The following is a 27,063-nucleotide window of genomic DNA, read 5'->3' as shown; positions in this document are numbered from 1 at the left end:
ACTCTCCACTTTCACTTTCATCAAGAGGCTCTTTAGTTCCTCTTCATTTTCTGCCATAAGGGTGATGTCATCTGCATATCTGAGATTATTGATATTTCTCCCGGCAATCTTGATTCCGGCTTGTGTTTCTTCCAGGCCAGAGTTTCTCATGATGTACTCTGCATATAAGTTAAATAAGCACTTGGATACCAGTACACTAAATGAGAAACATGTTATATGAGTACTATTATTATTTTTCCAAATATAATATCTATTTGAATGTAAATCATCAATATGACAAAGAATTATTGTTGACTGATTCTCTTTCAGTTCACATACATGTGTATCAATAACGTAGAAATAGCTAAGAATGCAAAGGAAAACTAAACATATTATTTGAAAAATTCTCCTTTGGGAAGTATCAGAGGCATATAGGTGACACATATAATATCTGTATATTCTAACACGAATGATGTTGTACCTTGTTATCATTCAGTTGATTGGTTTCTCCCTTTCAAACTAATTTTCAAATATGTTTAGATTGTTTCAAGTTTTTACTATTCCAAAGAATGTTGCAAAAAATATTAAGCCTTGCCTTGACTATATTGTGACAAGATATACTTTCTCTTATTAAATACTAGTTGAAAGTAGTTATCCATTCTGACTTTCTTTATACATTTTTTTTAAAAACATAGTTCATTTCCTAACTCCCCTGTTGTTAAGTGATTAGAGATTATGTCAGTTTTGAAAGTGTCTTTTTACTCCACATTTTATGATGATATAGGTTTGCTAGCAGCATATTAAAATATCTCGTTAAAAAATTATTTGTTTTAAGCTCCAGTAAAATAAAATGCTACAAAAACTACTCAGTGCTACATATTTCAAGAGCCTAAACATATGTTGTATGTCACCAGCAAAGTAGGCATAGAAGTATTATGAGAATTGTTTTTGAAATTGCATTTGCTATTTAATTCTTAACTTATTTTTATTTTATTAAAGGATAGTTTATTTAGAGTGTTTCAGGTGTACAGTAAAATGATTAGAGTATATATATATATATAAAAGAAAAATATATATGGTTGTATATATTTATATTTATATTATATGGGTTTGTGTGGGTATACATACTCTTTTTCAGATTCCTTTCCACTATAGGTTATTGTAAGATATTGAATATAGATCCCTGTGCTATACAGATGGTCCTTGTTTGTTATATATTTTATATATAGTAATGTATATATGCTAATCCCAAATTCATAATTTACCCCTTTCCTCCCTTTCCCTGTTGTTGGTTACCAATGTATTTGCTATTTTAAAATAAGTTATGTAAGTAATCATCAAGAGAACAGAAATCAAAATTGTTTTACTTCCTATCATTGTTTTCCATGCGTTTTTGTGTGGGTGTATTGTGAAATGTTGGAGAAGGCAATGGCATCCCACTCCAGTACTCTTGCCTGGAAAATCCCATGGATGGAGGAGCCCGGTAGGCTGTAGTCCATGGGGTCGCTCAGAGTCGGAGAGGACTGAGCGACTTCACTTTCACTTTTCACCTTCATGCATTAGAGAAAGAAATGGCAACCCACTCCAGTATTCTTGCCTGGAGAATCCCAGGGACGGGGGAGCCTGGTGGGCTGCCGTCTATGGGGTCGCACAGAGTCAGACACGACTGAAGCGACTTAGCAGCAGCAGCAGCAGCATTGTGAAATATGTAGCAGAATTCTGGTGCTCACAGCTTTGTTCTTGTTCAGTCACTAAGTTGTGTCTGACTCTTTGTGAACCCATGGATTGCAGCATGCCAGGCTTCCCTGTCTTTCACTATCTCCCTGAGTTTGCTCAAACTCATGTCTATTAAGTCAGTGATGCCATCCAACCATCTCATCCTCTGTCATCCCCTTCTCCTTCTGCCATCAATCTTTCCCAGCATCAGGGTCTTTTCCAGTGAGTCAGCTCTTCACATCAGGTGGCCAATAGTATTGAAGCTTCAGCTTCAGCATCCGTCCTTCTAGTGAATATTCAGGGTTGATTTCCTTTAGGGTTGACTGGTTTGATCTCCTTGCAGTCCAATGGACTCTCAGGAGTCTTCTCCAGCACTACAGTTCTAAGGCATCCATTCTTCAGCACTCAGCCTTTTTTATGGGTGGTCCAACTAATCACATTCATGCATGACTACTGGAAAAACCATAGCTTTGACTTGGTGGACCTTTGTTCACAAAGTGATGTCTCTACTTTGGAATACATTGTCTAGGTTTGTCACAAGTTTTTCTTCCAAGGAGCAAGTGTCTTTTAATATCATGGTTGCAGTCACTGTCCACAGTGATTTTGGAGCCCAGGAAAATGAAATCTGTTACTTTTTCCACGTTTTCCCCGTCTATTTGCCATGAAGTGATGGGATCAGATGCTGTGATCTTAGTTTTCTGAATGTTGAGTTTTAAGTCAGCTTTTTCACTCTCCTCTTTCACCTTCATCAAGAGGCTATTTTTCCACTATTATTCCATTGTTATTTTTTCACATCTGAGACTATGAAAGCCAATACACAAAGTCAAATCCTAGATGATTATTTGGTCTTTGAGGAGCATTCATTAGCCCCCTTTTTCTGTCTCTGCATTACACTTGACATGAGTATGGTTTATGATGTCTAGAGTATCTATAACCAAGAATGGAAACTAAGGGATGATAGGGAGATAGGCATGTTTATAGTTCTGATCTGATGACTTCAACTAGGCTTCTGGTTTGCATTGCTTTTATAATTCCAGTAGATTTGAAAGGTTTACATCTGTTCATTAGTCAGTCAGATTGTACAATGGCTCCTCCAATCATTTTCTGTCCATGGTCCCTTTGCTAAGATAGATCCTGCAGAGTCTTTGAGAGCTAGACTCTTTCCTTTTTTGCCAAACCATGTTCTTACTAAGGTAAATGCAGGGTACATGTACTCTCATGGTCATTCTAAACAGAAAATGCCAGCCTGAGTGCGAAAAAGGGACAAGTATGATAAAACTATACTGCACACCCTGTGGACCACTTTTCCATACTCTATGGTTCTTTCATCACTCAGCTATGTATGAGGATACCATAATTAAATAAGGCAAAACCCCACTGCCAAATAATTATATATCTGTATGTATATAATGGAGAAGGTGGTGGCACACCACTCCAGTACTCTTGCCTGGAAAATCCCGTGGATGGAGGATCCTGGTAGGCTGCAGTCCAGGGGGTCGCTAAGAGTTGGAAAAGACTGAGCGACTTCACTTTCACTTTTCACTTTCATGCATTGGAGAAGGAAATGGCAATCCACTCCAGTGTTCTTGCCTGGAGAATCCCAGGGACGGGGGAGCCTGGTGGGAGGCCGTCTATGGGGTCACACAGAGTGGACATGACTGAAGCAACTTAGCAGCAGCAGCAGCAGTACTATATATATACAATCATATATATGTAGTATAAATAGCATTATATATTATATATAGCATGAACAATGTAATATATATCATTTGTAATATATAAAACCTTTAATTATTATTATTTCATTTGGTTTTCAAAACCTGTATAATATGATACAATATCCGTTTTCAATATAGGAGAGCAAAGGCTTAAAAAGATTTAAAAATGTGCTCAAGATCACATAACTATTGAATAACAGAGTAAGGGTTCACACTCATTTGTCACAGTCTAAATGTCATTGAATGTCGCCAAATAAAGCAGTGCTTTCATTATCATAGAAGTTTCTAAATATTAAATCTGTATTTCACTTGAGGCTTTCATAAAAAATAAATGCTCATCTTAAATATTAAGTATTATAAAAGATTTCGCCTCCAACATTTAGAAAGTCCACCTATCTAGAATAGCTCGTTTTCAGTATGAATACATGTAATATTTATATTAGAGATAATATATTTCTTTTTCTTGAAAAGAACAAATGCTTTTAGATATTGGAATTAAAGTGTCTAAATCACTTGCCCTAATGTACTTACATTCTCATCCAACTCTCAAAATATGTTACATGATCATTTGAGAATTGTATAGTTAATAATTAATCATTGTATAATTCCTGAACCCTTCCACAAAGTGTAATCAATATACATATGTTTATTGAATGAATGCAGAATTTCTCTCACAGGATCGTTGGTGGCAAATTGAATAACTGACTCTCAGAACAGATGTGTATGAAATACATCTAACTGCCCACAATATAACTCAAGTTGAAGAAGCACTCATTGAAACAATACATGATATTCCAGTCTTCCGTTTCTGCTATAAATACCTCCCTCACAAATACATCCACTTGTCCTTTTGTTATACTCCTAAAAAACACTTCAAAATCCTATTCAAACACTCTCTTAACGTTTGCTGTGTCCATCACTCCTTTCATTATGTACGTATCACATCCTCATCAGCTCAGCTGCAGGACAAAAACATTGTGTTAAAGTTATTTGCTCCTTGGCTTCCGTTATTGAATGGTATACACATAAGAGTAAGGAGACTTGTCTTCCCACATCAATATATCACTTTACAATTTGTCACAGATATTAGGTAACATATCTATGACCAGTTAATAGAGTAAATAAAATAATTCAGGTAAGAGGCACAATATTTAAAGATTCCTATACAAATGAATTTACCTTACTGAGGCATGGGGAGGCAAAGGAGCAAAGAACTTCTCATGACTGAAATTGACATAATGAAAACTGCTGCTGCTAAGTCGCTTCAGTGGTGTCCGACTCTGTGCGACTCCATAGACGGCAGCCCATCGGCTGCACTGTCCCTGGGATTCTCCAGGCAAGAACAAGAGGACAGAAAATAGGTTTTATTTCTCCATTAATTAGTTCTTATCTCATTTTTCTTAACATTTTTCCAAATAACATTTTAAAATTTTCTTGCAAGGGGCATGGACATTCATTAGGTAAGTTTATATATATATATATATATATATATATGTTTGTTGGTTTATGAATGTAAAAGTCACTCAGTTATGTCCGACTCTTTGCAACCACATGGACTGTAGCCTGCCAGGTTCCTCTGTCCATGGAATTCTCCAGGCCGAAATTCTAGAGTGGATAGCTGTTTCCTTCTCCAGGGGACTTCCCAACCCAGGGATCAAACCCAGGTCTTCTGCATTGTAGGTGGTTTCTTTACCATCTAAGCCACCAGGGAAGCCAAAGAATACTGGAATGGGTAGCTTTTCCCTTCCCCAGCAGATTTTCCTGACCCAGGAATCAAACTGGGGTCTCCTGCCTTGCAGGCAGATTCTATACCAGCTGAGCTTCCAGGGAATATCAAGTATTATAAAAGAAGGGAAGCTCTGTTGCTTTATGACACTGTATTATTCCAGGTACTTTGAATGTTTGTTGCTCATATTTACAAATATAAATAACTTGTGTCATGCAAACTTACTGCTGCTGCTGCTGCTGCTAAGTCATTTCAGTCGTGTCTGACTCTGTGTGACCCGACAGACGGTAGCCCATCAGGCTCCCTCGTCCCTGGGATTCTCCAGGCAAGAACACTGGGGTGGGTTGCCATTTCCTTCTCCAATGCATGAAAGTGAAAAGTGAAAGTGAAAGTGTACTTATTCTACAATTCATCCATGGATTATTTTGTATTTTACTTTACTTAATCATATCATCTATCAAGGTTAGCTGTATATTTTAAGACATCCTTTATTTTAAAAAGTAAAATACTTGCTCATTTCTGTGTGCTAAAAGTAAATGACTTTTCTGTAGCTGTTGAGATATATGGTTTTTCTCCTTTAACCTATATATGTTGTAAATTATCTTGAGTGATTTTTGAATATCTTTAGCAAAACAAATATTTTATGGTCTAATATCATTTTGGGAACCCACTCCAGTACTGCTTGGGAAATCCTATGGACAGAGGAGCCTGGTGGGCTACCTTCCATGGGTTACAAAGAGTTGGACATGACTGAACAGCTAACACTTTCATTATCATTTTATATTCTGCTAGATTTTGTTTGTTAATATATTTGAAAACTTTTAAAGTCTATTTTCATGAATGAAATTGACCAGTAGTTACTCTTTTTTTAGCAATGTCCTTGCTTAATTTTGGTATTAAGTTTATATTGCTCTCAACTTTGAGGAATTTTATCTATTTATCTATGAGCACATACTAAATTACCTAATGCTTAGTGGCTTTAAACAGCAAACCTGTATCATCTTCTCAACATAATAATAATTCTAAACTATAATAAAGAGATAAAAGATAATAAGTAGAGAAATGACATTTAAAAATATTGAGAAAAGCTTAGCTAGTTGGCCCTGGTATGAAGTATTTCTGAGGTGCAGTCAACATTTTGGCCAGGGCTGCAGTGATCTAAAACCTTGCTAGAAGAATTTACTTTCGGGATGGCTCCCTCATATGAATATTGTTTCCTTGCTGCTATTGACATGGGAACTTTCTCTGTCACTTGACTTATAAGCACTTCTATAAGGCTTTCCTTTCTTATCAAAGTAAATTTCATGTAACATTGAATCATTTTGAAGTGAACAGTTCTGTGGTTTATAGTACATTTAAAATGTTGTGCAACCATCACACCATCTACTCCCCAGACATTTTCATCATCCCTCAGATAATCCTGATATCCACCAAGCAGTTGTTTTACATTTCTCCCTCCCCTCAGCCCCTATAAACCACTAATCTGCTTTTAATCCTGATGGATTTACCCATTCTGGATGTTTCATAGAAATGGGCTCATGCAGTATGTGGACTTATGAGTGACACTTCTTTCACTTAATGTAATATCTTAGCATGTTAAAATAGTAGCATATATCAGTACTTCTTTCTTTTCATCATCAAATAATATTTTATTGTATGGATAAACCAAATTTTATTTTCTATTTATCAGTTGATACTTGTATCATTTCCACCTTTTGCTTGTCATTTACATTATGATATTATATATGTATGTCTATATATATTTTTTTTCTTTACTATTATCTGTTGAAGAACACTTAGATTCTTTCCATACTTAAGCTACTGTGAATAATGTTGCTATGAACATGGGCAAGATGTTCATACATATAGCTATCTCTTTGAGATAATAAAGTTTCCTTTTTCTTTGATTATATATCCTGAAGTGGGACTTCCAGATCATTATAGATATATGTATATGCCTCCCAGGAAGTGCTAGTGGTAAAGAACCCACTGGCCAATGAAGGAGACTTAAGAGATGTGGGTTTGATCTCTGGGTTGGGAATTGAAGATCCCCCAGAGAGGGGCATGGTAACCCCCTCCAGTAGTCTTGCCTGGAAAATCCCATGGACAGAGAAGGAAGGTGGGCTACAATCCATAGGGTTTCAAAGAGTCGAACACAACTGAAGCAAATTAGCACAGTATATATTTATATATATATACATACAAATATGTATAAAAAGTTTTGGCATAGGAAATTCTGACAACACAAAATTTGGAACATACTTATTTTTAATACTCATCAGATTTTCTTGTTTTCTTTCTTTCTTATTGGCTAAATTCAGTGGCTATTACAGACTATGTTCAGCCAGGTTGGTTAAGGGCAACATGAAATGTGGAGAGGGTTGGTCCAGGAATTAGAGCTCCATGACTTTTATCTCAAACTCTAGGCTACAATAAGCTGTGTGACCTGGATATGTCGTTAACCTCACTGTGAATCATCTTCCCAGCAACATGACTATGAAGTGTTCAGCATTATTTATAGAGTCAATGAATATGTTATAATTTTCACTCTTAAGGTACTGCTGTGAAAGCTGCACCAGAGGAATTAATACATATAACAGGGGAGATATTATTAAATCTCATTTTTCCTGGTGAGAATATCGAGATTAAAGTTCAGAAGGAATCTTTATCAATTAAGGCTTATTTAAGCAGAAAGGGGGGATTTATTGACTTCTTTACACATATATTTATAATTTCTTGAGAAATTTTCATACTAGTTTCCCAGTGGCATCACCAGTTTGCTTTCCTACCAACAATGTACATGAGATCCCTTTTCTCCACGTCCTCAACAGCATGTTATCTGTTCAGTTCAGTTCAGTCGCTCAGTCATGTCTGATTCTTTGTGACCCCATGGACTGCAGTATGCCAGGCTTCCCTGTTTTCATCAGCAACTCCCAGAGCTTACTCATACTAAGTCCATTGAGTCGTTAAAGCCATCCAGCCATCTCATTCTCTGTCGTCCCCTTCTCCTCCTGCCTTCCATCTTTCACAGCATCAGAGTCCTTTCCAGTGAGTCAGTTCTTCCCATCAGTACTGGAGCTTCAGCTTCAGTATCAGTCCTTCAAATTAATATTCAGGACTGATTTCCTTTAGGATGGGCTTGTTGGATCTCCTTGCAGTCCAAGGGACTCTCAAGAGTCTTCTCCAACACCACAGTTCAAAAGTATCAATTCTTCAACGGTCAGCTTTCTTTATAGTCTAACTTTCACATCCATACATGACTACTGGAAAAACCATAGTCTTGACTAGACGGATCTTTGTTGGCAAAGTAATGTCTCTGCTTTTTAATGTGCTGTCTAGGTTGGTCATAGCTTTTCTTCCAAGTAGCAAGTGTCTTTTAACTTCATGGCTGCAGTCACCATCTGCTGTGATTTTCACTTCAGTTCAGTTCAGTTCACTCGCTCAGTCATGTCTGACTCTTTGAGACCCCATGGGCTGCAGCACACCAGGCCTCCATGTCCATCACATATATTGGTGAAATTTGTTTCTAAATATTACATTTTTAGTGTGTACCATAAGTAGAATTATCCTAAATTCTTTTCTTTAACTTTTGTATTAATTTATTTTTAATTGGAGGATAATTGTCTTACAATATTGTGTTGGTTTCTGCTGTACAGCAACATGATTCAGCCATAGGTATACATATGTCCACTCCTTCTGGAACCCTCTTTCAACCTTCCACCACAACCCCCCCTTCTACGTTGTCACAGAGCACCAGGTTTGAGTTCACTGCGTAACAGAGATAATTTCCACTGGCTATCCATTTTATATGTGGTATTTTATGTGTTTCAGGGCTACTCTCTCAGTTTGTCCCACCCTCTCTTTTCTCCACTGTGTGCACAAGTCAGTTCACTATATCTCCATTTCCACTGCTGCTCTGTAAAGAGCCATTGGTATTATCTTTCTAGATCACATATGTATGCATTAATATATGATACTTGTTTTTCCTCTTTCTAACTTACTTACCTCTGTATAACAGGCTCTAGCTTTATCCACTTCATTAGAACAGACTCACATATTTTCCTTTTTATGGGCAAGTAATATTCCATTGTATATGTGTTCTACAACTTTTTTATCCATTCATCTGCTGATGGACATCTAGGTGGCTTCCATGTCCTAGCTATTGTAAATAGTGCTGCTTTCAACATTGGGGTGCCTGTGTCTTTTCCAATTATGTTTTCCTCAGAGTGTATGCCCAGTAGTGAGATTGTTGAGTCATATGGTAGTATTATTCCTAGTGTTTTAAGGAATCCTCATACTGTTGTCCATAGTGGCTGTATCAATTTACATTCCCACTAACAGTACAATAGAATTCCCTTTTCTCCACATTCTCTCCAGCACTTATTGTTTGTGGATTCTTTGATAATGGCCATTCTGACTAGTGTGAGTTGATCCCTTATTGTAGTTATGATTTCCATTTCTCTAATAATAAGCAGTATTGAGCATCTTTTCATGTGTTTTTTGGGCATCTGTATGTTTTCTTTGGAGAAATATCTATTTAGATCTGCCTACTTTTTGATTGGTTTGTTTGTTTGTTTTGCTATTGAGGTACATGAACTACTTGTATATTTTAAAGATTAATCCTTTGTCATTTGTTTCATTCACTTTTATTTTCTCCCATTCCGAGAGTTGTCTTTTAAACCTGTTTATAGTTTTCTTTGCTGTGCCAGGCTTTTAACTTTAATTAGGTCCCATTTATTTACTTTGGTTATATTTCTATTATTCTAGGAGGTGAATCATAAAGGATCTTCCAGTGGTTTATGTCAAAGAGAGTTCAGCCTATGTTTTCCTCTAAGAGTTTTATAGCTTCTGGTCTTACATTTAGGTCTTCATTCTGAGTTAATCTTTGTGTATGGTGTTAGAAAGTATTCTATTTTCATTTTTTGCATGTATTAATAACTGTCTAGTTTTCCCAGTACCACTTACTGAGGAGGTTGTCTTTTCTCCATTGTATATTGCCTCCTTTGTCAAATATAAAGTTCTCATAGGTGCTTGGGTTTATCTCTGGGCTTTCTATCTTGTTCCATTGATCTATATTTCAGTTTTTGTGCCAGTACCATACTGTCTTGATGACTATAACTTTGTAGTATAGTCTGAAGTCAGGAAGCTTATTTCCTCCAGCCCCACTCTTCTTTCTCAAGATTTTTTTTGCCATTTGGAGTCTTATGTACCATAAGTGGAATTGTTATTGTAATTTTTTTTAAATGCTATAGCAAGGAAAAGCTTTTCCTTTTCTCCCATTTAAGTATTTATTCATTTATTTATATAACTGAATTCTTAAAGTCTTATTTTTATACTCCTTCATAACTGGTAATTAATGCTCAAATTATTTTGTATTTGGTAAATGAAAGCCCCTTTAAACTGGTTTTGTATTTTTTGATATGTTTTTCTCCTTAAGGGCCTCTTTAGTTATTGAAACAAGATATCCTGGGCTTACCTTGTATTTCACCTGGTACAGTCTCAGAATAGCTTTTGTCCAGGGACCACTGGCATATGTTAGTGGATACTAAATTACTTAGATTTGCAAACTGAAACCTTGTAGAAATGCATAACATCATTAACATATACAATTGCTATTTTTCTTTGTTTCAGAAAATCAAGTAGCATATATGGATACTAATCATTTTCTTTTCTGTTTCTAATTTTAGTTCCTCCAGTAATCCGGGTGTATCCAGAGAGTCAAGCCCGAGAACCTGGAGTTACTGCAAGTCTCAGGTGCCATGCAGAAGGCATACCAAATCCTCAGCTTAGCTGGCTGAAGAATGGAATTGATATTACACCAAAACTGTCCAAGCAACTCACACTTCAAGGTGCTTTTTACTTGCATTTTTTTCTCTTAAATAACAATGCAGAAATTTCATACTAAAATTTATAACACATTTTACATTCTTTGAAAAAAAGAGAAAGTGATACTTGGTGACAATGTATGCAATGAATATGAAAAAAAAGTTATGTTAGTACCTAAGACATTATATTTGAAACAATACTTTAATACTTTTAATGTTTTAAATAATAGTCTTGTCATAATGATTAGTTATGTCATTATTTTTATAAGTAAAATAGTTTTTCTTCTAAAACTTATCCTCTGAATTATAGCAGATATGCTGAACAGAATAATTGAATTCCTTCATTAAATACATTTCTGAAGAGACAATTTATATGTTTAAATCATACATTAAAATATGTTTTACAGAATATGTCAATAATATAGAAATTCTTTAGGAAATATTTTACAGCACACTTTCCAAATGAACAAAGGAAAAAAAAATAAAAATATTGCTAAATATGTTTCACATTTGTGTTGTTTTAAAGTGATGAAGTTCTTGCATTCTAATATATAAATATTCTACATGTTCTAATAATCTAATATGCAGTTGTGATTAGTCATTATACAGATTATACTAACCACACATGTATGGTATTAAAAAACAGATAATCTTTATCATATCAAATAATCAAAATAATGCAAAATTAATTGCATATAGTTTGATTATCTTAGTAAGTAATAAAATTTACAGATCTTATTTCCAATGTCAAGAGTAGTCCAGGGACAGTCATTTTACTGGAATATCTGTTACGTGGCATTACATTCCTTATTCCGTGCCTTTAAATTCTTTCTATTCATACTGTTAGAAATGAATATATTTTCCTTATTTCTATATGAGTATACTGCTGCTGCTGCTGCTGCTAAGTCGCTTCAGTCATGTCCGACTCCACGCGACCCCATAGTCAGCAGCCCACCAGGCTCCCCTATCCCTGGGATTCTCCAGGCAAAACACTGGACGGGGACTACCATTCAATTTGGAGAGTGAATGTAATTTATTAGCATACATTTTTAAATAAATCTTTTAAAAATATTTACTTATCTATTTCTGAAAATCAAGAATGACATATAAGAGTATTTTTGATCTTTCGAAGCTGAATCCTAACAATGTTATGTTAATATAATTAGGCAAAATAAATTTACATGTTTCCTTCTCTGATTGTGTCTTAGTGTCTATGATCTGAGAAGAAGATTGATCTAATTAACAAAAATCAAATTGAGTAAAAGTCTAATTAGCTTCTGATTTTGCAATCTCTTGCCCACTTGATAGCAGCAAACCATATTCTATAAACATAAAATAGCCTTGTTTTAGAAATGTGTGGGTGTTGTGTGTGTTGAGTCACTTCAGTTGTCTCTGACTCTCTATGACCCTATGGACTATAGTCTACCAGGCACCTCTGTCCATGGGATTCTCCAGGCAAGAATACCAGAGTGGGTTGCCATTTTCTCCTCCAGGGGATTTTCCCAACCCAGGGATCCAACCCATGTCTCTAATGTCTTCTGCATTGGCAAGCAGGTTCTTTAACACTAGGACCACTTGGGATGCCCTTTATAAGAGAAGGAAAATTTGGGAAGTTAGTTACAATCTTCACTCAACTTTGAAAGAATGAGGACATTTGTAAAACAGCTATTATCATTTTTTTTAAATAAAATAAATTAGGTTAAATTTTAAGAGGCTATGACAAGTAATAAAAGTTGATTTGGGAGCACAGCCTAAGAGAAAAATCTGGCGCACAGGAGTGTGAATTTCCATGTGGCTTTGTGTATGTTAACATGTTAACAAATTCTATAGTTATTTAACTATCTGTTTATTCATAAGATGCTTATTTGTCACTTCTATATGAAGTCTAAGTCTAGGCACTAACTGAATAACTATGTAAATGGATGAGATGTTATGAGAAGTAAAATTCTAGAAAAGAAGAAATATTCTATTGGCAGCCAAATCAAGAGAATATCAGAAGGAGACTAATAATTAGCAAAGAGATGAGAACAAATGATATTACAGAAGGAAAGAAAAGAAAGCCAAAACTGGGAAAGAGTTCATCAATGCTATATGCACAGTCAAGGAAGACTATTAAAATATATTCATGGGTTAGTGATTAGTTTGTCCCTGTGACATTTAAAAAATCAGTTTGCTGTGTCCTTAGAAATGAAAGATAGGAATAAAAATATCTTTCAAAATTTTGAAAGATGGAAAAATAAAAGATAGTAGCTTCTGGTGAAAAGGTTTAGGACTGGTGAAGTTATTTCTTACTTCTTGGACAGTTTATTTTGGTTTGAAAGATATAGGTAAAGAGAAAGATATGTGGACAATGGAGCAGGTGAAAGATGGACAAATTGTTGTGGAAATCAACAAGAAAGAAGGAGGGGATCATCTTAGAATGAAGCAGAGAAAGTTTCCTTTGAGAATTAAATAAAAATGAAGATGTTGATGAAAATAGGAAGTTTGGATTAATTTCTTTATTTTTTATTGAAATAAAGTTGACCTAAAAATTTGTGTAAATTTAAGGTGTACAGCGTGATGAACTTTTTAAACTTATATACTGTAAAATTATTTGAGTTCACTTTCTAATCATGTGTATGTATTTAATGGTTTAAAGAAGAAGACCACCTGCTTAGATTAAGAAGTTATTATTTGCTGGAAAACATTAAACAAAGAAAAAAGATTTGAAATAAAAGTGAAGTAGGGTATGAAATGCATCTAACTGTAAAGGTCGAGTAACATTCTGTAAACTGAATATTGTGAATTTGAAATTTTGTAAATTTCCTTATGTAATAGTCTAGTAATATATTTAAAAAGTGGGTTCAGGGGATGTCATCTTGTTCTAATTCTGAAACCAGATGTGTCAGGATGATAAATGAACCAGGAAATTGGTAGCTCTAGCTATAGAATAGAAAATATCTAGAAATGCTAGATAATTTCTAGATATTAGAAAATCCCTCTAGAAAAGAGGGAAAGACAAGCATATAAGTTAGAAAAACATATAAGAATTTTGGGAAGAGAGAATTTGAAGAATAAATTAACTTAAGGGTTTCAAAAGTTCTAGAGAATTCACATTGTTAAGTGTGTGGTCTTTGGAGAGGGTCAAGTTTCACACAAAAAAAGAAGCTGATCTGGGCTAAAATATTGATACTTTGTTTCTTCCCCATCATCTAGAGCATGGGTTTACAAATGAAGGCCCCAGACCAAATCTGGAAAACTGCCTATTTTTTGTAAATAAAGCAATATTTTTGCTTGTTTTCTGTTTTTGTTTTTAGTTCAGAGCCACACACATTTTTAAAAATATTGTCTTTGGCTGTTGTCATGCTGCTATGGCAGAGGTGAGTAGTTGGCACAGAGACTGTGTAGCCCACAAAGTTTAATATATTTACCATCTGGCCTTTTTGAGAAAAGCAAAAACAAACACAAAAACCTGCCAACTGCTTTGGAGAAGTGATTCTCAACAAATGATGGAATGGAAGTGTGCAGTGATATTTGTAAGAGAAAGAGGTTTGAGTGATTTCAGTGATTAGCCTTGCCCAAACACTCACTGCCTCTCCATATCCCCATAGGGATGACATTTAAGCTCTTTTCCCATTGGTTTTTTACCTTCTTTCCCCAAATAGCCACTCTGATTATTTGATCTCCATCTCTATCAGGAAGAATCATGCTCCTTTTGACTGCAGACAAAACATGGTGTCCCCGTGATTGGATAACATGGAATATATACATAAACACACACACACACACACACACACACACAGAAAAAAAGAAAGTAAAAGAAAATATGCAAACCTAAACAAATGAGTAAAACATTGAAACTTAAGCCATGATAGAAGTGCAGCCCTTATATTGAGGGAAGTAAATTGCGTAAGATCATTCTAGGAGCTTAAGATTCCTCATCTGATAATTAGTTATTATCCGGAACTATGAAGGGATAATGTATGTAAAAGCTTCCCAGATGGCTCAGTGGTAAAGAATCCACCTTCCAACACAGGAGATGAGGGTCCAATCCCTGGGTAGATGCCATAGAGGAGGAAATGGAAATCCACTCCAGTATTCTTGCCTGGAAAATCCCATGGACAGAAGAGCCTGCATGCTGCAGTCCATGGGGTTGCAAAGAGTTGGACAAGATTGAGCAACTGAGCATGCACACATGTGTAAAAGTACTTCATGGTCTGCCAATGTATAGTAAGTGGGTAATTATACCCTTGTTTACACTTTGAGGAATGCAATTTATTATTTGGAGATTAGCTTCAAATATTCTTTTACCAAGATTTAAAAGTTGGATTAATCAATCCCTTAACCCTTTGGTTGACAATGATGATATCAATTCCATATGATAATATTGCTTAGATTAGGTATATTTTCTTGAAAACAACTGAGAATCTTGCAAAGGAATTATGTATATTTTCTTTCTGTCCCCCATACTTAATGATTCCTAATGTATAATGCAGACACAATAATATGCTTGCTCAATGGAATGGCATTATACTTATATGATGTAGCTCACTTAATTCCTTTATGACATGTATTTTCACATGTATTCTCTGTGAATGAACCATATTGGTATTAATTAAAACTGTTGTAAAAGCTGAAGACAAAGTGGATCCTGAATATTAAAAATGAATACAGAAATGAAATTATAGCTATCAACATGTAACACTTCTTATGCAAGGTAGGGAGTATGAAGTGAATATAAAATATACTGTGTGTGTTTTTGATAAGTAGCATTGGGATATCTGTAATAGAATGACAGCACAATTTATGAAACACTTGAATGCATTAGAAATAACTTAGCATGTCTCCAAAGCATGGAAGTAGGAAGGAAAACAGTTTAATTAGGACAAGCTAAGTGAACTATTTGACTGTGTAATCAGAAATGACTGTACCAAAGCTGAAATTGTAGCTTACAAGTTGCATTTGCCTCTGTTTTCAGCAAATGGCAGTGAGGTTCATATTAGCAATGTGCGCTATGAAGATACAGGAGCATACACTTGTATCGCAAAAAATGAAGCAGGAGTGGATGAAGACATCTCTTCTCTTTTTGTGGAAGATTCTGCTAGAAAGACCCGTATGTATTGAATACACACACACACACACACACACACACACGGTAAAAAAAATCTGCTTGCAATGAGGGAAACCCAGGTTAAATCCTTGGGCTGGGAAAATCCCCTGGAGAAGGGAATGGCAAGCCATTCCAGTATTCTTGCCTGGAGAATCCCATGGGCAGAAGAGGCTGGTGAGTTATAATCCATGGGGTCACAAAGAGTCAGACACGACTGAGTGATTAACACATACACACACACACATCACACTCAACTTTAAAACTAAGCTTTTTTCAGAAACAGCAGCATCAGAAAACGCTAAGCAAATGATCAATTAGTTAAAAAATAAACAAACGAAAGTAGTTTTCATATATAGCAAGGATAGAATTCTTGAAATATTAAAAGTAGATTGAAAGATTAAGTGCAAGATTGTGAAATGTTCAATATGACATGAAAATGATTTTGTTTCTTTGGCAGATGTATATAAGCTATTTTGAGTCCTATCTTCCCATGTGCTTATACAGGAAATTAAATCCTTTGCAAATTCCCTCTCCTCAATGATTTGATTTCTTGGTCCCACAATACAGCCAAGGGGTATCCTATAAGCTTAATACCATAATATCATTCTTTTTCTCTCTTCTGCAGTGTATTCAGTGGTCCAATAGCTGTACATCAACCTTTTTCTGCAGCAGGTAGAGAAGTAAGCCACCTGAAACATTCACTGCCCTGGCACCAACACATCATGGGCTATTCTCCACTTACTGCTTGAAATCCTTTGTCATCACTGTACATGTCTCCTAATTTTCTCATGAAGTTTTAAGAAAAATGTAGTGTCCTACTTAAACATTTTTACTTTGTGAAAGGAATATGATGGAAAGGAGATACTAAAGATGAATTTTTGATTATAGCTGAACTATAATATTTAGAACACAAAGTACTCCTGTAGCATTCATCAAGTTAGCTACCTGTAGGGAAAGATTCAGACACTTTCTTCCTCTGGTACACATGGCATGCATGGCTATTTTCAGATTCTTTCTCAATTTGCTTGGACTGACTATTCATTCTCCTTGCTCCAAAGTCAATCTGTAATGCCTGTCTACATCTCATATTAATCTAAGCTTTTCAAGGACTCTGACATTTTGAGAATCCTTTATATGCTAATTTCTCTGAGCCCAAATTTTAGACCAGGTTCAAGCATTGCCCCTTGGATGTGGGGTATAATTTTTGGTGGAATTCAACATTCTCATGTCAGTGGTTGTTCAGCAGCTTATTGAAATTTTGGGGTTCTCACCATAGAAGATGAGTTCACATCCTTCTACTCTTCCATCTTAATAATACAATACTTGGGTGCAGTTTCAAAAATGACAGGATGATCTCTGTTCATTTCCAAGGCAAACCATTCTGTATCACAGTAATCCAAGTCTATGCCCTGACCAAAAATGCCAAAGAAGCTGAAGCTGAATGGTTCCATGAAGATATAAAAGACATTATAGAATTAACACACACAAAAAAAGAGAGATGTCCTTTTCATCATATGGGACTGGAATGCAAAAGTAGGAAGTCAACAGATACCTGGAAAACAGGCAAGTTTTGCCTTGAGGTACAAAAGGAAACAGGACTAAAAAAATTTTGCCAAGAGAATGCACTTGTCATAGCAAACACCCTCTTCCAACAACACAGGAGACAACTCTACACATGGATATAACCAGATGGTCAATACCAAAATCAGATTGATTATATTCTTTGCAGCTGAAGATGGAGAAACTCTATTCAATCAGCAAAAGCAACACCAAGATTGACTGTGGCTCAGATCATGAACTCCTTATTGCCAAGTTCAGATCTGAATTGAAAAAAGCATTAGGCCATTCAGGTATGACCTAAATCAAATCCCTTATGATTATACAGTAGAAGGGACAAATAGATTCAAGGAATTAGATCTGATAGAAAGAGTGCCTGAAGAACTGTGGATGGAGGTTCATAACATTGTACAGGAGGCAGTGATCAAAACCATCCCCAAGAAAAAGAAATGCAAAACGGCAAAATGATTGTGTGAGGAGGCCTTACAAATAGATAGCTGAGAAAGGAATAGAAGCAAAAAGCAAATGAGAAAGGTAAAGATATATCCATCTGAATGCAGAGTTACCAACAAGAGCAAGGAGAGAGAGAGAGAGAGAGAGAGAGAACAGAGCCTCCCTTGGGAATCAATGCAAAGAAATAGAGGAAAACAATAGACTGGGAAAGACTAGAGATCTCTTCAAGAAAATTAGAGATACCAAGGGAACATTTCATGCAAAGATGGGCACAATGAAGGACAGAAACTGTTTGGGCCTAACAGAAGCAGACGGTATTAAGAAGAGATGGCAGGAATACACAGAAGAACTATCCAAGAAAATATTTAATGACCCAGATAATCATGATGGTGTGATCATTAACCTAGAGCCAGACATTCTGGAGTGCAAAGTCAAGTGGGCCTTATGCAGCATTACTATGAACAAAGCTAGTCAGAGGTGATGGAATCCCAGCTGAGTTATTTCAAATACTGAAAGATGAGGCTGCTGAAGTGCTGCACTCAATATGGCAACACATATGGAAAACTCAGCAGTGCCCACAGACCTGGAAAAGTTTAGTTTTCATTCCAATCCCAAAGAAAGGCAATGCCAAAGAATGTTCAAACTACCACACAATTGCACTTATTTTGCACACTAGCACAATGATGCTCAAAATTCTCAAAGCTCAGCTTCAACAGTACATGAACTGAGAACTTCTGGATGCTCAAGTTGTATTTAGAAAAGGCAGAGGAACCAGAGATCAAATTGCCAACATCCGTTGTCTCATAGAAAATGGAAGAAAATTCCAGAAAAAACATCTATTTCTGCTTCATTGACTGTGCTAAAGCCTTTTACTGTGTGGATCACAACACACTGGAAAATTCTTAAAGAGATGGGAATTCCAGACCACCTTACCTGCCTCTTGAAAAATCTGTACGCAGGTCAAGAGGCAATAGTTAGAACCGAACATGGAAAAATGGACTGGTTCCAAATTGAGAAAGGAATACATCAAGGCTGTATATTTTCACCCTGCTTATTTTTCTTTTATGCAGAGTACATCATGTGAAATGCTGGCTGGGTGAAGCACAAGCTGGAAACAAGTTTGCTAGAAGTAATATCAATACCTTCATATATGCAGATGACACCACATTTATGTTAGAAAGTGAAAGGAACTAAAGTGCTGGTTGACGAAATTGAAAGAGGAGCATGAAAAAGCTGGCTTAAAACTCAACATTCATAAAACGAAGATCATGGCATCTGGTCCCATCACTTCATGGCTGATAGATGGGGAAACAGTGGGAACAGTGAGAGACTTTATTCTTTTGGATTCCAAAATCACTGCAGATATTGATTGCAGCCATGAAATTAAAAGACACTTGCTCCTTGGAAGAAAAGCTATGACCAACCTAGACAGTATATTAAAAAGCAGAGACATTACTTTACCGACAAAGGTCCATCAAATCAAGACTATGTTTTTTCCAGTAGTCGCATATAGATGTGACAGTTGGACCATAAAGGAGGCTGAGCACCAAACAATTGGTGCTTTCGAACTATAATATTGGCAAAGACTCTTGAGAGTCCCCTTGTACAACAAGGACATCAAACCAGTCAATCCTAAAGGAAATCAATTCTGAATATTCATTGGAAGTACCGATGCTGAAGCTGAAGCTCCAATCCTTGGGCCACCTTATTCAAAGAACTGGCTCATTGGAAAAGACTCTGATGCTGGGAAAGATTGAAGGCAGGATGAGATGGGGATGACAGGATGAGATGGCTGGATGGCACTGCTGTCTCAGTGAACATGAGTTTGAGCAAGCTCCGGGAGATGGTGATGGACAAGGAAGCCTGGAATGCTGCAGTCCATGGGTTTGCAAAGAGTCAGACATGACTGATGGACTGAACAGCAACAAAACATTGTCCCAGTAATCTTCTTATTCCTCTTTCAATCAGTATGTAAAGGAGGATATGAATGGATCCAAGAGGAAGGAGACTCTTATCCAGGTCATGGCTACCAGCATATTTGTACTATATTATGTATGGCTAGGCAACTACTTTTATAAGCAAATATTTTAAAATAAAATTCTAAAGTAGAAAATGAAAAGAGAAACTCAGTTTAATGACCTAGATAAGGTCCATTAAAATTTGTTTACTCCTTTTATATATTTATGCTAAATACCAATTTTCTATTAACTACCTGTTAGAAATTAATTTTAGGACAAATAGTTGAAAACTTTACTCGTCCTTGTCCTTTATAATGCTTATAATGCAGACTTTAATTTCAACTCTATATTTTAATTTTCTTTTAATATTGGTCATATATTTTTCCACATAAATCTCTGTTACAAAATTGAAATATCTAGCCATAGTTTCTTTAATCAATGAATCATACTATCTACCATCATGGAAATTTGTGAAAAATTTTATTGGAAGATTTAATAAAATTTGGTCATATTGTTCATTTAATTATCAACAGTTCATGAAATCATGTTTTCACTTTAGTTTACTTATTCCTTCAAACTCTTGCAGGTCAAATAATTCTTTTTAAATAACTTTGAGATTATGTTAGCAATATGCTGTTAAAATCAGAAATGCTATTTTGATAAGATATAACAGTGCAGCCTTACTACATTTGTTTATGGAATTTTCAAAGCCATCTTATAAGAAACAGTACAAGAGAAAGATATAGTGACTTTTGTTTTCTAAGTCTAGAAGTAAAACATTTATAGATATTACTTCTGTACTTAAATCATGTGAGATTTTCAAAGAAAAAACATGAAAACTTGATTTTATTTTTAATTAATTTAATTTTAGTAAAAATTTTTAACATAGAGTCTACCTTCTCAATGAATTTTAAGGGCACAATGCCACATTGTTAAGTATAGGGTCTAAGTTGCACAGCAGAGCTCCAAAATTTATTCATGTTGCATAACTACAACTTTAAAACCATTGAACAACTCTTGGTTTCTCCTTTCTCCTCTTCCCATGCCAATCACCTTGTATTTTCTGCTTCTATGATTTTTATTTTCTTAGCTATCTCAAGTAAGTATAATTACACAGTAATTGTCCTTCTGTGACAGGCTTATTTTAATCAACATAATGTCTTCCAGGTCCATCCACATGGTTCCTTCTTTTTAAGAGTGAATAATATTAGGTTATATGTATATACAGTATTTTCTTTATCCATTGATTTGTCAGTAGATATTTGGATTATTTCCATATCTTGCATGGTGTGAATAACACTGTGTACAGCTATGTCTTTGATTCTGATTTCAGTTTTTTTCAATATACATCTACAAGTGGGACTGCTGGATCATGTGATAGTTTTATATCTAAACTCTGTGATGTTTTCCATAGTGGCTAAATCATTTTACATACCTACAAATGAGTCTAGACCTTCCAATTTCTCCACATCCTTTCCAATACTTTTATCTTTTGCTATTTTGATAGGTAGGAAAATAATATCTCATTTTGGTTTTGATTTGCCTCTCTGATGATTAGTGGTATAGAACACTTTTTTATATGGTCCATTGACCATTTGTGTGCCTTTGGAGAAATGTCTATTTATGTCCTTTGCTTATTTTTAAGATGGGCTATTATTTTTTACTATTGAGTTATTGGAGTCCCTTTTTTTGAAAATTAAATGCTTATCAGATATAAAGCTTGAATATATTTTCTCCCATTCCATAGGTAGTTTTTTCACTCTATTGATTGTTTATTTTGCTGTGCAGAAGCTTTTAAATTTGACATATTCTAACTTGGCTATTTTTGCTTTTGCTACATGTGCTTTTGAGAAAGTTATAGGCCAATATACCTGATGAATATAGTTACAAAATTCTTCTATAAGATATCAGTGAACTGAATCCAGTGACACATTAAAAAGAACATACACCATTATCAAATGGGATTTATCCCTGGGATGCAAGGATGGTTTAACATAAGGAGATTAGTTAATGTGATTTGCACATTAACAAACTATACTATAAAAATCATTTGATCATCCAATAGATGTCAACACAACATTTAAAACATCTTTTTATGATAAAAGTTCTTTTTATAACACTCTTTTACAATAAAAATGCTTAGCAAACTGGATTGGAATTTACCTCAACATAGTTAAGCCCATAAATTTTTAAGCTCACCACTAACACTGTACTCAATGGTAAAAAACTAAAAATCAAAACAAAAAAAAATTTCCCCTCTAAGATCAGGAACAAAACAAGAGTACCCATTTTCATGCTTCTATTCAGCATAATATTAGAATTTCAAGCCTTAGCAATTAGGCAAGGAAAATAAATAAAGGTCATCCAAATCCAAGGAAGGAAAAAAACTGTCTCAGTTTGCAGATAATATGACCTCAAATAGGTAGAACCCCAAGGACTCCAGACACACACACACACAAAAACCAGTTAGAATTAATAAACATATTCAGTTAAATTACAGGATGCAAAGTCAACATACAAAATCAGTTGTCTTTCTCTATATGTTAACAGGGTATATTTGCGAGGCAATAAAGAAAACAATTCCATTTTCAAATGCATCAAAAAGAATAAAATACCTAGGAAAAATCTGACCAAGGAGGTGAAAGCCCATACATTGAAAACTATAAGAAACTGATTAAATAAACTGAAAAAAACTCAAATAAATGGAGAGATATCATGATACTCTGTGATCATACTTTAGAAGAATGAATATTTCTGAAACATCCATCCTAACCAAAGGAATCTCTGATTCAATGCTATTTCCATCAAAATCTTAGTGGCATTTTACAGAAATATATTTTAAAAATCCTAAAATTCATATGGAACAGCAAAAAATCTAGGATAATTGAAACAAACTTGAAAGGAAGAAAAATTTGAGAGTTAATTCAAAATACATTACAAAGCTATAGTAATTAAAACAGCTTGTTATTGATATAAACAGAGACATGTAGACAAATGGAACAGAAAATAGCGTCTAGAAATAAATCCACATGTATGCAGTCAACCTACTTTGACAAGGGCTTCAGAATACTTATTGGCTAAAGGGTAGTCTTTTCAAAAATTGGTGCTGGGAAACAGTATCCACATGTAGAATAATGAAACTGGACCCCCATCTATACCGTATATAAAAATTGGCTCAAAATAGTTAAAGACTTAGGTATAAGACCTGAAAATGTAAACCACTTCTAACAAGACATAAGGGAGAAGCTTCCTGACATTGGTTTTGTTAATAAAACCAATGGATTTTATCTGTAACACAGATATCCAGAACATCACTACTTCATGTCTATATTCTACTATTTTATAAGCATGCAAACACAGTTTCTTTGTAATAAAAAATTTCTCTCTCATTTAAATAAAGACTTTTAATTCTTGTTAAATTTGTTTTCCATAAATGTCCTGCACCATTATCATAGATACAGTTGTTAATGTGAAAGTAGCAATTTTTAGAAAGTAGTGCACATAAGTAAAACCAGGATAGAGTTAAATTAGTAAGCTCACTGAGTATAATATTATCAATGATAAAAGAGAATAAACTGAAACTGTGAGACTGTGTACTATAAGACAGTTTTCCTTGGGATGTTTCCTAGTACTCAATAAACTGTCAGAATTCTGTATAACAACACCAAAATCAGGGGGAGGACACATCAGGGAAAACTACATCCTTCTGTAAATCTCTAACTTAAGAATTGCTCTGAGTTCTCTTCTAGTAGTTCCATGGACAAAGGCTAATAATATTAATTACACTAGTCACATTTGTATGTTGACAGATAGATATTCTCAAAAAGCCAGAGGAAACATTCACAGACCAATCAATGATGACTTCACTGTTTTCATTTGCACATATTAAAAATTATTGACTTATCAACCTTCAGCAAAAATAATTTTGGAGGTCTTTTTTCCTTTGAGCAATGATGAGGTACAAAGTACAGTTGACCCTTGAAGAATGCAGGGCTTAGGAACCCCAACTGCATTTGCAGTTGAAAATCTGAGTGTAACTTTACAGTCAGCCTTTGGTATCTGCAGTTCCACATCCATGGATTCAATCAACCGCAGAATGTGTAATATTGTAGTAGATAGTTATTGGGAAAAAAACAAAGCAAAAAACCTGTATAATTGGACCCACACAATTCAAACACATGTTATTTATGTATCAACTGTGTATTTAAAAAGCAGATTTCTCTAATTGAAGAGCATGGATTTTGCAGTAAGACATGAGTTAGAATTATTTTTCTACCATATAATAATCCTATGACTTGGAACTACAGCTTAGCCTCTCTGAACTTTAATATTCTTATCTGTAATAAGGCATAGATACTAATTCACTAAGAGAATTCTGTGCAGATATAGAAAAGCACACACTGTAATGCTGGACATTTTGCCAACTCCTACCAACTTTCTGAAAATAATTACTTCTTGCTAGAAACATTGATAAAAATCATTTTAGTAAGACTGGAAAAATCTAATAAGTGTTTAGAAATCAGAGAGTTATCAAAATAAATGAAATATGTACACAGATTTATGGATAGGGATAGATGTAGATAGAGATATGAGTGTATATTAACACCTATAGTATTACATATCCAAATATAAAATTATTGTCATCATACTGGAAATTGACCCTGCTGAGAAGAGTATATTTTTTCCTTTAATGTAGATATTAAGATATTTTGAGCAAAAATAAATATTTTTCCAGGATCCAGTTTTGCTAGATTTAAAGCAAAAGCTTTACTTTATTTCCCCTTTACATTGGTCAATTTACATTTCTATTATACTAAAACAATATGTGGTAAGATGCTTTTCTTCTGTTTTCCTTTTGAAAGAGGCAGAGAAGAGGTATTGAATCTCGTGTAGACAGCAATAAAAAGCAGAGAAAGATTTACAAGTTTGGGGCTAAATGACACAACACAGACTTTAACCATGGCTTCAGAGTAATCATCTAGTTATTTTCTGTATAACCGAATTCTCATAGTAGTATCAATCTCATTTTTTTTCTTATATTTCCCAGCAATATGGTGCTGTTGAGAGAAAGATTCATGCAAAACCTCACAGTCCATGGGGTTGATATTTGTTGTGTCTGGATCTTTGAACTGGAAAACCTTGAGTTATAGGTCCCAACATGCTGGCAAGACTCACTGGAAGTTTTGTCATGTGACAAAACTTGAACTACAAGAAAATGCTGTAAGATAATATAATCTTCAGTTATGTTAGGGTTTAGGGTTTGATAACTAAGATTTAATGGAATGGAATACAGGGAGGATTTAAATGCAGAGAACAGTAGGGCCCTAGACAGTTGTGTAGTGGTTTTAACAGGGAGGAGAAGATGATTTGAAATATGTGAGGTGGTTTAGGAAGAGGTAGAAAGTTACTTATTTGGAAACATCTTGCACAGAGCATAAGCACTTAAAGCACTTCCATTCCCTCTGGAAGGCAATCCCCAGAGGATAACAGTTCATCTTCAGAATTATGGTAAATGAAAAGCAACGTGAATGTAGGCTACTCTGGAAAGCTTTCAAGCTTCTACATGTGTTAAATACTAGGTGCTGATTGTATGACATCTTTCTGGGATTTTAGTAAAGGATATGATTAATCTACTTCTCACAAATATTGGAAGATAATATCTAAATATGTTACACTAGTATATATACATATATATATACACACATGTATTTTTTTCTTTTTTGATTGTCACAAGCAATATTGCGTTGGAAATATTGGCTTATTACGACATTACTTACATTAGAATTAACTTCAATAGATTAATATTTGTTGGCTATTATGAACTAAAATTAATTATTGTTCTTTAAATGAATGTTTTAAATGAGATAAACTTTACAACGAGGTTACAAGAATGAACAAATTACATAACTATATAATGTTCATATAAGTTAATAATTATTATAAAATGTGATAACTGTTATTCACAATACACAGATTTAAAAATATGGTGAAATGTAGCCAGTTGTACCTAAATATTCCAAAAGCTATATGAATGTTTAAGAAGTACTTACCTAGTTTAGAAGTAGAGGAAATGGTCTTAAAATAGGTTAAATATGACATTTTTACATTTAAAGGCAGTTTAAGTATGGTGTCACAAACTTTGGAAATAGAGCATATTCTGGTAACATGAACAAGTTGATTAACCTTTCTAGTCTTCATTTACTTTCTATTTTTAAATACAGAAAATACTTCTAAAGAGCAGTTGTATAGATTTAATGAGATCATTTATGCATGAATTTATCAATGTCTACAGAGGCTAAGATAGTATAAATGGAGAATAGTATAGTCTATCTGGGATGAAGTAAAACTCAAAGTGTTGTTCAGTTGTGTCTGACTCTTTGAAACCCCATGAACTGTAGCCTGCCAGGTTCCTCTCTGTCCATGGAATTCTCCGGGAAAGCATACTGGAGTGGGTTGCCAATAATAGATGGACTCAAATGCACCAGTTATCAATTAATAATCATTTTTATATTCAACCAACATGAGTTAGGTAAAATAATTAGGAATCTGGGAAATCTGTAGTTAGAGATATGGTGTGGACATAATCAGATCAGTTAGTCACTCAGTCGTGTCCGACTCTTTGAGACCCCTTGAATCGCAGCACGCCAGGCCTCCCTGTCCATCACCAACTCCTGGAGTTCACTCAGACTCACGTCATTCGAGTCAGTGATGCCATCCAGCCATCTCATCCTCTGTCATCCCCTTCTCCTCCTGCTGCCAATCCCTGCCAGCATCAGAGTCTTTTCCAATGAGTCAACCCTTCCCATGAGGTGGCCAAAGTACTGGAGTTTCAGCTTTAGCATCATTCCTTCCAAAGAAATCCCAGGGCTGATCTCCTTCAGAATGGACTGGTTGGATCTCCTTGCAGTCCAAGGGACTCTCAAGAGTCTTCTCCAACACCACAGTTCAAAAGCATCAATTCTTCAGTGCTCAGCCTTCTTCACAGTCCAACTCTCACATCCATAGATGACCACAGGAAAAACCATAGCCTTGACTAGACTAG

The 27,063-nt window shown here is 35.0% G+C and overlaps 1 protein-coding gene across 1 annotated transcript in view; it reads left to right on the top strand.

Moving 5' to 3' along the window:
- FSTL5 (follistatin-like 5) overlaps window positions 1-27,063 on the top strand; it is a 773,393-nt gene that overhangs the window by 596,498 nt on the left and 149,832 nt on the right. The window contains exons 9-10 of the mRNA XM_010834087.1: window positions 10,827-10,988; window positions 15,922-16,056. Coding sequence (XP_010832389.1) covers window positions 10,827-10,988; window positions 15,922-16,056 — 297 coding nt within the window. The remainder of the gene's footprint in view (window positions 1-10,826; window positions 10,989-15,921; window positions 16,057-27,063) is intronic.

The sequence above is a fragment of the Bison bison genome, unplaced genomic scaffold, assembly GCF_000754665.1.
Source record: "Bison bison bison isolate TAMUID 2011002044 unplaced genomic scaffold, Bison_UMD1.0 scf7180017864012, whole genome shotgun sequence".
Taxonomy (NCBI): Eukaryota; Metazoa; Chordata; class Mammalia; order Artiodactyla; family Bovidae; genus Bison; species Bison bison.
This window is presented reverse-complemented; position numbering and strand designations above follow the sequence as displayed.